Source organism: Tetrao urogallus (genome assembly GCF_951394365.1).
Source record: "Tetrao urogallus genome assembly, chromosome: 3".
In the NCBI taxonomy this organism is placed as follows: Eukaryota; Metazoa; Chordata; class Aves; order Galliformes; family Phasianidae; genus Tetrao; species Tetrao urogallus.
The window spans coordinates 41204449-41216675 of record NC_136815.1 but is presented as its reverse complement, the minus strand read 5'-3'; the positions used below and the strand labels follow the sequence as shown (position 1 = coordinate 41216675).

The following is a 12227-nucleotide window of genomic DNA, read 5'->3' as shown; positions in this document are numbered from 1 at the left end:
TTAGAAATACTTGGGTATGAAAGATATATGTATTACAGAAGTTTAGCAATTTTTACCAAAAATGTGGCTTTCTTCCCATCATTTTTTCTGTTGAGACATTCTAGTTGTCCAGTCAGTGAGCAAAAGCAATGTGATCATCACATGCCAGGAATTATGAATAAGAAATAGCAATTCATAGAACCATAGAATCATAGAATGGCTTGGGTTGGAAGTGACTCTGAAGATCATAAGTTCCAACCCCACCTGCCAAAGGCAGGGTTGCCAGCCGACAGATTAAGTATTAGATCAGGCTGCCCAGGGCCCCATCCAACCTGGCCTTAAAAACCTTGAGAGAAAGGGCATCCACAGTCTCCCTGGGCAACATGTTCTAGCACCTTACCACTCAGTAAAAAATTCGCCCCTTACATCTAACCTAAATCTCCCTTCCTTTAGTTTAAATCCATTCACCCTTGTCCTATCACTATTTACCCATGTAAAAAGTTTATTTCCTTCATGATTATAAAGTCCCTTTAAATATTGGACAGCTGCAATGAGGTCTTCTCACATTCTTCTCTTCTCCAGGCTGAACAAGTCCAGCTCCCTCAGCCTATTTTCATAGGAGAGATGCTCCAGCCTCTGACCATCTCCATGGCCCTTCTCTGGACCCTCTCCAGCAGCTTCTCATCTTTCCTGTATTGGCCCCACACATGGATGCAGATGGGGCCTCGTGAGGGCAGAATGCAGGGCTACTTTCACTTCCCTCGCCCTGCAGGGACCCCTCTTCTGATGAAAGCCCTGATACCATTGACCTTTCCAGGCTGCAAGTACACACTTCTGGCTCATTTTAGGTTTTTCATGAACCAGGATCCCTAACTCCTTCTCAGACAGGCTACTCTCAAGGATTTATTTTCCCAATTTGTATACATATCTGGGATTACCTCAACCGCAGTGCAAAACCTTGCACTTTGCTTTGTTGAACTCATTAGGTTCACAAGGGTCCATCTTTCAAGATCCTTCTGGATGGCAACCCTTCCTTCTGCTGTATCAGCTGCAATTGTAGCAGATGAAGCGCCATCCCTGTAAAAATTGTTCACTCAAACTGTTTGCTGAATGCTTATGCATAATATATACATTCACAGAAGTCAAGGATGATTCACTTTTGACTTGTGAATAAAGAAGCAAGACTAAATTAATCATGTTTCCAATTCACTTAATAAAATTAAGATCTGCCAAAATATTTCTGTTTGATTTATAAAGCTCTTAGGGTATCGTTTTTACAAGATTATTACTCAAGACACTACCTCTTTACTTCTGCTGCATCACAGAAGGAGATACTGTGTGGCTTTCTGGAACAGACTGACACTACTGCGTATCATTTTTAGTCAGAATATTTTCATTGACAGGGCCAGTAAAGCAGCATGTGCTCCCCCAGTTAGTCTGCAAGAGTTTGAGGCCAATTTATTTAGCCTAATTCTTATCTTGGGACAGACAGCAATAATTTATATTAGTTTGTTCTGGAGTCTTTTTTTCTTTCTTTTTCCTTATACCTGTATCTTATTCTACAAACTTTGTGACCTATACATTTGAACAGCTTACCAAAGTAAAACAAAATAGAGACAAAGGTCAACTTTTCTAATGCTTTCTAAAACACAAGACCAAGTATCAAAATGGCTGAGGTGACAGATGAAAATTAATTTAGACAGTTTGTGTTTGTTAATGCTGAAATATCACTCCAAGCCATACAAAGCACACCCAGATGACTGCTGTCTTCCTTTATACGACTACGTTGAGGTCAATACAGCTGGGAACAAATTATGAGAAACCTTGCCAAGAGCTTATCACACAACAAACTGTCTGAAATGGACAATAAATAAAATATATTCGTGAAGGGATTCAGAGAGAAATAGTAAAGATTGTTATATACCTGAAAAAATAGTAATGGAGAAACAGTTATTTCTTACAACTAAAGTTTGAGATGTCAGAAAACTAGAGTGCCCACACATTTGCTGGCCTTTCACTAAAAAATGGTCAGAATCATTAGAATCATAGAATTCCTCAGGTTGGAAAAGACCTTAAAGATCATCAAGTCCAACCACAACCTAACCATGCTACCCTAACCCTAACAACCTTCTGCTAAATCATGTCTCTGAGCACCACATCCAAATGGTTTTTAAACACATTCAGGGATGGTTATTCAACCACCTCCCTGGGGAGCCTATTCCAGTTCTTAACAACCCATTCTGTAAATAAGTTTTTCCCAATATCCAAACTAAACCTCCCTTTGGGCAACTTGAGGCCATTTCCCCTCATCCTGTCACCTGTTACCAGCGAGAAGAGACCAACCCCACTCTCGCTGCAATCACCTCTCAGGTGTTTGAAGAGAGCAATAAGGTCTCCCCTCAGCCTCCTCTTTCCCAGACTAAACAGCCCCAGTTCCTTCAGTCACCCCTCATAGGGCATATTCTCCAAGCCCTTCACAAGCCTTGTTGCCCTTCCTTGGACCTGCTCCAGCACCTCAGTGTCCTTTCTGTACTGAAGTGCCCAAAACTGAACGCAGTACTCAAGGTGGGGCCTCACCAGTGCTGAGTACAGGGACAGGATTTTTCTCCCTAGTCCTGCTCACCTCACCATTTGCGATGCAAGCCAGGATGCCATCGGCCTTCTTGGCCACCTGGGCACACGGCTAGCTCACTACTGATCACAGAATCACAGAATCACAGAATTGTAGGGGTTGGAAGGGACCTCCAGAGATTATCGAGTCCAACCCCCCTGCCAAAGCAGGTTCCCTACACCAGGTCGCACAGGTAGGCATCCAGGCAGGTCTTGAACATCTCCACAGAACCTGGAGATTATATCAATATCAATTATATCAATAAAGGTTAGAAACCTGGAGATGTTAGAACATCTCCACCTCCCTGGGCAGCCTGTTCCAGTGCTCCGTCACCTCACTGTAAAGAAGTTCTTGCGCACATTTGTGCAGAACTTCCTATGCTGCAGTTTCCAGCCGTTTCCCCTTGTCCTGTCTCCACTCACCACTGAAAAGAGTCCGGCCTCGCCATTCTGCCCCCCACACCTTAGATACTTATAGACCTGGATCAGGTCCCCTCTCAGTCTTCTTTTCTCAAGGCTGAACAGACCCAGTTCACTCAGCCTTACAACTGCAGATCACTTTTAAGGTTAAGAGTTCTGTATTGAGGGTGACAATTCAGATTCAATTCAGGGAGTCACCTTAGTCCCTCATCCACCCTCCTGACACCCCCATCTCCACTGGGACCATCTGTGAAGGATATGTGTCCCAGCCAGCGTGGGAGCAGCTGTGGCATGAAAACTTCCAGAAACATACGAGTTTTCAAGCCGTTAATCCATTAAGAATATTTAGTCAGCAGCAATAAATTACAAGGAAACTTCATATGTGGAAATACAACACTCCATTTAGCAAAGTTGTCTCAATACATTTTACGTCTTCTTTCAGACTTCTTTAATTTAATAACAACTTGTTAATATAGTTATTAGAGAAAGTGTCAAGCCAGTATAGAAAATAATAAATTCTATTCTTCTACCAGTATGAGTAGAAGACAGTGGATCTGAAGACAATGGATCTGGCCCAGGATCCAATGAGTAGGAAGTTTGGCCTTCCTGATTTCCAAACTGTATTTTGGCATGCATTCCTGAAGTGTCTCTGAAATAAATTTAAGGTTGAAGTTTGCAATACTAACCTAAGTGTGAAAAACAAACAACAACAACAACAAAAAAAACCACCACAAATTGCATGTCATATGACTAAATCCAAATAATTGATGTGTTTAGAGACTGATGTTTACTTTTAGTTGGTTGTTTGTTGGGTTTTTTTGTACTTACTGCTTTATATGTTCTCTTCTGTCCAGCATGTTTTCTGATTTGTTCTCCATTAGGCCCAGTTTCAACATGCATGGAATAGATAATGTCAAAGAAATCTTCTACTACGGCTACCCGCCGTAAAGACAGCTTCTCATCTACACCTACTCCATCCTGGAAAGTAAAAAGAGAGAAGAAAAAAGATAAGGAGAGGATAAATAGGTAAATGGTGATCATTACGAGACACATTCTCCTCTTGTGACAGCAAGTTAAAGACCCTGCCATTGGGAACTGAAGGTCACCCACTCAGTGTATGTATGACAGGAAGACTAATGTAAAAAAGCTATATTATCAGAAGGATCAGATCATATGACACCATTCCCTGCAATCAGCTCATTTTGCCAGGCCAGGACATTTAGACTCTTGACAGTGATCTTTCACTCCAGTATTATAAAAATGAAACAAAAAGTACCCATGCTTCTTTCTCCAAATGCACAAACAACATTCAAAGGCATTCTGTACCACGTGGTACAGAAATGCATTATGTGGCTGTTAATAAGAATCAAAGTGCTTTTATCCTCTCATTCCCCTCCCAGTAAATCTGTACCTAGCATCTCATAAAGGTATTTAATAAAGGGTTCTAATTTGCAGGTGACAGAGCTGACTGTAATTATGAATACAAAGGAAGTTGTTACAAACAATTTACTGCCAGAAAATCTGCTTGAAAATACACTACAAGAAGACATACCACAATATAAGGAAAAGAAAGGGAAATTTTGGGGGTTTTTTTTGTTTGTTTGTTTTGTTTTTTTACTCAGAGGTCAGATTGGTATGAGGGACAGAAAAGTGAAGACACTATCACACAGTTTCTAAGCTGAAGACTTCTAAACAGAGAGAAGCCCCAGTGGCTCTGAAATTAATTACTACCTTTCAATTCAAGCCTTTAAATAGGACCATCCATAAGGGCTGGGTTTTTTTTCACAGCTGTCTATGGATTCAGTTCTAATGAAGAGGTGGGAGCTGGCACTCTTGGTTTTGTAGGGCAGGCAGCTATCAAGCAGGCTATGTTTTGTAATACAAGGTAAGTATGAGAGGAATAAAATGAGAATGGCCCATTCACTTGCAATCCATCACAATCTTTAAAGTTAGATCTCAGAAGGCAGCAATGTCACTTAACCTTCAAAACCTAACACATTTGATAATGTCATTACTGCTGCTGTAAGTCATGCCACCAAAAAAAACCCAAACCAACCCTGATTTACGTTCACCCTTTTGTAACAAAGCAAATGAAATTACTGCTGTTGTGACCAAATACAGACAAAAGATGAGAAATGAAAATACAACAATTGCATACAATTCCAAGTTGCTGCCCCCACTCTAATAACTTCCCGGTAATCCATTCCAGTAAGTTTGCTGGATGTGGACAACTACTATTTTTTTTCCTCACCATTTTATTCCAGCCCACATACTTTTATTTTTCACAGAGTTCATAGAAAGAACCCAAATAATCCCAATGGCTTCAAAGGATCTCCGGGATGGCAACGGGGCACTGACACATCACTAGCAATGATAGAGAAAATATCAGTATCTCTACAGCATAGCTTTCTGCAAGTGCCTGATGGTATCAGATTAGGTGGTGTTGATACTTTGCAAGCTTGTGCTGTCCTTTTCCATCATGCCCCTGCTCTTCCCACCACTCTTCAAAGAAGTCCCCTGCCCAAAGCTAGATACTTTCTACCATCCATTCAGCAGTCTGTGCTCCCTGTCTCAGGAAAGCTGGAATGGAGCAGAACTCCCTGACATGCATGTTAAGAAGATTTCCATAGTCCTGCAAAGAAGAAGAGTGGCAGATGTGACTGTGTTGAGGATGGAGGAAAGGTGAGGAATTTACAGTCTCCACCAAAGATTAAATCCCCAAAGAGATCAGCTGGGAAGAAGGGCTCAGAAACAGTAGAGATGCTCCCATCCCTGAGAAGTCCCTAAAATTTCACTAACCACCTGCTCAAAAATTTTGTGGCATCATGCCAGGTTCTGGTATCAGCAGCATTAAGAATTTTCTTTGTATTGTTCTTCATTGCTGTGTATTATTTAAAATAAAAATAAAAATGTTTTAAAGATGGGGCCAAGACAAAATCAAGATTTTTGCTGCTTTAATCTTTAGGGGAATTCACATGTGAGTTCTGCAGGGGGCCCATCCCTCTATCATTATTCTCACACCACCCAAATGGCTCAGTGGGATTCCTAATGATTTCAAATGCTCTTATTATGACGACAGTGTTATCTCACGCCGCTCTCAGAACTGTCAGAAGTTTGTAGTGTTGATTAACTGATAAAGATTTTATCTGCTTATTACTAATGAGTTTTGTTTTAGGAAACTTCCTATGGGGGAGCTCTCTTTTTTAATTAAAGAAAAATCCATTACAAGAATATTAATTTAAAACCTGAGATGCTACATCAGCAAAGCTGACACATACAAACATTAGGTATATATTCAAAGAAGAACCTCAAAATGGAAATTCTTTCTGCTGTTGTTGATGGCCGTAAGTGTAAGGTGTTCTTTTTTTGGCAGTCCCCCTGCCCCTCCTTCACTGGTCTCTGAGACCCAAAGAGAGGTAAGCATGATATGAGTGTTCTTCAGGTTTCATTCAGCTGACTATTGCAGTAAGCATCACTGCAACTTTTAAAAATACAAGGAAGTAAAATCTGCACAAACTCCTTGTCATGCCCTTTAACTGAAATGCCAGAAAATGAATACAAACTTTGAAGATCTTGTCAGTCAGAAGTGATAGGAAAAAAAATGGTGTACACAGAGTGGAAACTTCTTCAGGAGAGACAACACTATCACTTAGCAGTTACACTTGTTTTTCATCGTAAATGAATCTGGTTGGAGCTGGTCAGTGAATTGGTCAGGATTCATTCTGCATAGTGCTGCATAAGGTGATAAGGCAGACCTTGTTTCAGAAAGCCTGCAGTGTTAAAAAAGGTGCTGAATTGCCAGGAGCAGGCTGTTAAGTACATCTGGCAGTGCTCTGCAGAGACGTAAGCTCTAACTGCAATACACCAGATAAGTAACTTGAATGAGAATGAGATAGCTATTTACTAAGACTTTAGATATCCCAGCACTGACATTTCAGCAAGCAAAAATCTGGGCAAGTGTTACAACCCCAGACCTCCATATCAACCATAATGTCTCTGAAGTGGACGCAGTTGTATTGGACTTTCCCATCACATGCCATTACATTACACTTTTATCCTGAAATTGCTATTTGATAAAGGCATTAACAAAGCAGTTCTTTATAAGCTGGCTTTGGGTAAAATTTTCACAGTGCCTAAGGGGAAATTTTTTAGCCTCAACTAAGTCTAAAAAGAGACAAATGGGGGAATACATGATAATGCTATTCAGATGTCTGAAAGGCTATGAAATGTCCACAAGGGACAGGACAAGTAATAGGCTTAAACCACAGCAAGGGAGATTTACATTACACATTAGGAAAAGCTCACTATTGATGTGGATAGTCAAGTACAGTAATAGTTTGCCTGGGGAGGTTTGGGAATCTCTGTCACAGGAGGATTTTGAGACCAGGTTAGGAAAGTATCTGTCAGGAACAGTTTGAGTAAATCCTCTCTTGGATAGAACCAGATATTAATTGAGTCCCTTCTTGATAACTCAATAACTGAGAAGCTCAAAGATCATTTTCAAAGTTATAAGAGGACTAACAGCTCTAGGAGAGCAGGAAAGATATTTATAAATCACTGGGGTATTTTTAGGCATCTTTTTCATCATGGTAAGAACTCAAGTTCCACTCTTGGAGTTGACTTAGGGATAGAAGTTCCACTGCATGTTTCTTTTCAAAAATTGGACTTAGACTCTTAAATTTATTAGGTTGACTGTCATCCCATTTGTTTCAGCTATCACAGAAGTACGTCCTTACTTTAAATCAGTTGTCTCACATTCCTCTCTGGTCAACAGTGTGACAATCACTACAAAGCACAATTCATCCTTACAGGAGCTGGAACAGTTTCAATCTCTACCACAGCAGAGTTACTTAATTTTACTCTTTGCATTGCAGATCTCATTTATGTTTATTCCTATGATCTTCCTATGTGCTTAGGATGTAAATAAATAGACGTTCCTTTTCATTTTCAGGCCTACAAATTGAATGTGCAATCTGAGATTAAAGTTGTTCAATTTTGTTTAGGTATGTACACAAAGAGTACTCTAATACGCTTCTGGACAGTACTGATTTTACTGACAGTTATGCACCTCTCAAAAACTGCTGAGCATCCCTTTGAACAGTGATGCTTGAGGAGTCAGTCTCCTACATTGAGACGGGATCTGCAGGGCTAGCAAGAGTAAAGAGAAAAAAGGTTGCCAATGATCCAAAACTCCTAGCAAAGAGATCAAAAAGATCTATTAGATGATTGAATAAATAAATAAATAAATAGAGCCCAGAAAGCAGTCGTTTTAGCAGTTAGCTGAATAAAAAAAGCCTTTAAAATTAAAGCTGACCAAAAAAAGGTTCTTGCTGTTTCTTGCTTGAGAACACCTGCTACGTCTCGTGTTGAAGTTTCTTGGGGCAAATAGGACTCATAAAACATCCTCTTGCTTCATGAATGACTATAACTATCAGCATATTTACAATGTTTGAAAAATATTCCTATAAAAATGTGACAGAAGGAAATAGCAAAGAAAAGAATAGGCTTGGTTGGTAGTTCTATAAAAAATGCTCAAATCTATAAAAACCTCTGCTGTAAACACATCAATGCCAGAAGCGTCTACAAAACTTTAGGGGTAGATGGAAATAACAATCAACCTAAATATTTTGTCACATTACATAAGTCACAAGCAAATACAAGACCACTTTGATTGCTGCAATATTTGTATAACAATTTTCTGGAATATACCAGTTTGGATTATAGAGAAAATAAAGCACATTCATGCCATCATATCTCAGCTGACTATCACGCTTTTTTGCTGTCTTTCACATTTTCACTGGACAGAAAGCAAAGTCTTTTGCTGACTGAAGCCCTGTACCCTGAATGCTTTATATGACCTTACAAAATGTTTTGCATGTTACCCAGCCACCCAGTTTGTGTTGCATTAGGATGAACCAGTAGTTTATGTGTAACATAACCCATATATACCTGCCTGCTAAAATGTTTTACAATAAATCATCAGATTGAAAACGCCATTATTTTTTACTGCCTTTATTTGCATGCTCAGATGTAGCTGTAAAAATAAGAAAATTTAAGAAGATTGATTACTATTTAAGAGCATCTCTTGCTACTGTAGAAATGAACAAATCTACTTTCATTGGCACATTGATTTGAATTCTCAAGTTATTAGTACATTCATTTGAATATCTAAATCTCTACTGTCTGCATCACAGAAATCTACAACAGATCAAAAACTATTATTTTTTGGCAGGTATTATTAAGTGGCATAAAAATAAATAGATCATTTCTATCTAGTTCCTAATGGAAGTTCCCTATAAGAGCAAAAGGGACATCTATTATTTGAAATGTACTGTTTCTGATACCCTTTGTATGAACCATCTGAACAGCTAATCTCATCTTCTGCCAGCAGATGGAGACAAGAAAAATCAAAGATTCATGAAGGCAAGAATACACCATTTCCACAGGACAAGTTCTTTCTCTGGAACTTTTAGAGCACTAACCTTACCTTATAAGCTTGGCTATGCCACTAACAAGTCAAACTTCACTGTGGAAATAAATTTTGAAAACTGAAAGAATTAACTTTGAAAATAGAATTAACTGAAGTAAAATAACAAATTTGAGATAAGAAACTAAAAATAAACGATACAGAGTTTCGGATTTTCTTCTGAGCAGAGATTTATGAAAGCTGTAGGAATAAAAGTTAGGGTAGTATGGTTAGGTCATGGTTGGATTTGATGATCTTTAAGGTCTTTTCCAACCTGAGTGATTCTATGATTCCAATTGTCCTGATGGGAGATTTTCAGAAACCTAATAAACAGCAAGAGAGACCAAATAAACACTGAGTTCCTTTTCCCTTTGTCTCTTGGATGAGTCAAGGTGATGGGATAGCACCAAAGCACAATCTTTCAACAAACCGTAAGAGAATGAGTGATGAGTGCCATTTAAATCGAAAAGATCCCACCTAAAAGGACTATCCTACTGAGTAATTTGAGGTGAGGTCATCCTCTGGTGTAAATCACTAGCTCTATTAAATCAAGCTCTAGCAATTACAGATAATGGATTGTGAAACCCAGCTTGCCAAGCTGCAAAAGGAAGGCTTATTTCCATGAAATGTAGTAGTATGGTCCTGGGAATGATTTCAAGACTGATAAGATACCTTCAGAGGTATCATCAGAAACCTGTTTGGTCTTCTGGCACAAAGAGGATAACAACTGGTCAGTGTCTCCGAGATAAATATTTAAAGCTTTATCCATATTGGAGAAGGGCAGAAACTTTTATTTTTCATCTGTCTTAGGAGAATTATGGATGGATAGGCAAACCTACCATCATGAGGGCTAGTGCAGGAGAAGGGCTTAGAAATGAAGCATGGGGCCTCTCTACTGCCTCTTGTATCTCCTATTAAAATAAGTACAGATATGGAAGCAAGAAGCATTTTCAAACAGATGCCTCGAGTTGAATCCATACTGAAGTTGGAAGGGGGACGACAAAACCCCAGTGAGAATTCAAAGCAGACAGAGCCTGCAGGTTTTTGCTCAGCATGCTAGCACTTTTAAATTTATTTATTTATTTATTTATTTATTTATTTATTTATTTATTTCTACTTTTTTGTTAATTCTTTCTTCTTAGACTTTTAAACATTCACACAACTATTCTGAATAATTGGTCACAAGGCAGGCCACATTTTACTATTTGTTAAGTCTGTTGATCCAGTCTAACCAAACACCACAGGTGATATGTAGGTGAGCAAGCAGAGCAGCACAAGAAGAGCAGAACTGCAGAGCTAAAGCTGTTGATAACAAGGAGCTGCTTTCACAGTACACGTATTTCAGTCTGGCTCTAGTCTGGTCCCTGGCACTGGACACAGTTAAGTGAATGTAGACAGGAGCTTTGTTTCAAGCACACTTTCCTTTTCCAAACTAAAACACCAATGCAGATGCAGCCATAGCATCTTCACGGCAAGCTGCATTTTTCACATGTGCACACTGTGATGAATACTGCCCAGATTGGTGAGGAAGATGCTTACATGTCTAGCTCAGGGACACACAGTGCCCTGGTCAGACTAGGAGAGCAGGAGGAAGAAAGATGCTGAACAATCATATATTCTGACACTGAAACCATATTGCCATATTCCTCCCTGTTCATGCCTCCTACAGCAGCAAGTTCCTGCCTGCTTAGCCTGCTGAAATGGCAGGTGATGCTTTCATCATTAGATGCACAGTCCTACTGTGGCTGTGCTCTTTCACACTGTTTTGTTTGTTTGTTTGTGTGTGTATGAGGTTTGTTTCTTTGACTGATTTTGGGTTTGTTTTTATTTCACAGAAAAAGCAAATGGTTGCTTTTTTCCACAAAACTATCTGCAGTTGATATATTTAATACAGAAACAATGAACTGAGGCATTAAATGCATCCTATTTAGTAAAAAGTAGCTAGAACTGGATGGAAAGGAAGAGCTCATACAACACCTCATGGAAGACTGCAGTTGGCACTTTTGAGTGATAAATCTGAATAGACTATAATTCAGTAATGCCTTTTAAAAAAAAGGCATCTAGAAAATAATTCCTGATCTTAGATCGTTTTCAAATAGTGTGTCCAGAAGTCTTTATTTAATACAGAAAAGTGACAACTATTTCCTCTTTCAAAAATGTTAACCAGACTTTCAATTCCTGCTCTCTGAAGGATGCTGTCTGTTTTCAAGTGGGGTGGTTTTCTATTAGAAATAATTAAGTTTTGTCTTTTAAATATCTATATATATTTTTAAATATTCACTAAAGTTCTGAAAATATTCAGTACATTTCACTTGGTCATTTTAAACCCCCGGTTTTGTAAGCTACAAGGTAGGACACTTAGCTAGGACATTAAAGATAACCAAAGAGGAGGAGTGCAACACAGATGAATTTTATGTAAAGTTTTTGCTTCATCTCACATTCATTATCAAAGTCTTAATGCATTTACTTCTTCTTGATGGCTCATTAGAGGATTCATCTAAGCATGAGGAACTCTCAAAAAATTTTTCTATAATTGTGTGAATCCTAAGAAATTTTTTAAGCTTAAAAAAACTGCCAAGACTTCAGTTCTACCATGAAACATGATGAAAATGTGTGAAAATTCATCCCATTAAAATAACGTGTTATTCTTTTACTGTAAGTAAAACTGAATGTGCAGATAATATTAGGATAGCAATAATATACAATAAATATCTCTTTTGTGAGAATGACAATAATTGTCCCAAACAAGGTT

The 12227-nt window shown here is 38.8% G+C and overlaps 1 protein-coding gene across 7 annotated transcripts in view; it reads right to left on the bottom strand.

Moving 5' to 3' along the window:
- Positions 1–12227, bottom strand: part of NOL4 (nucleolar protein 4) — a gene marked incomplete at both ends in the record, with an annotated part of 182687 nt that overhangs the window by 144359 nt on the left and 26101 nt on the right. For 4 of the 7 annotated variants that reach the window (XM_079533563.1, XM_079533565.1, XM_079533568.1 and 1 more), the window contains one exon: positions 3838–3987. In XM_079533563.1, the coding sequence (XP_079389689.1) occupies positions 3838–3987 (150 nt within the window). Of the gene's footprint in view, positions 1–3800; positions 3988–12227 lie in introns of all 7 variants that reach the window. The other 3 variants (XM_079533564.1, XM_079533566.1, XM_079533567.1) reach the window with 2 other exon arrangements.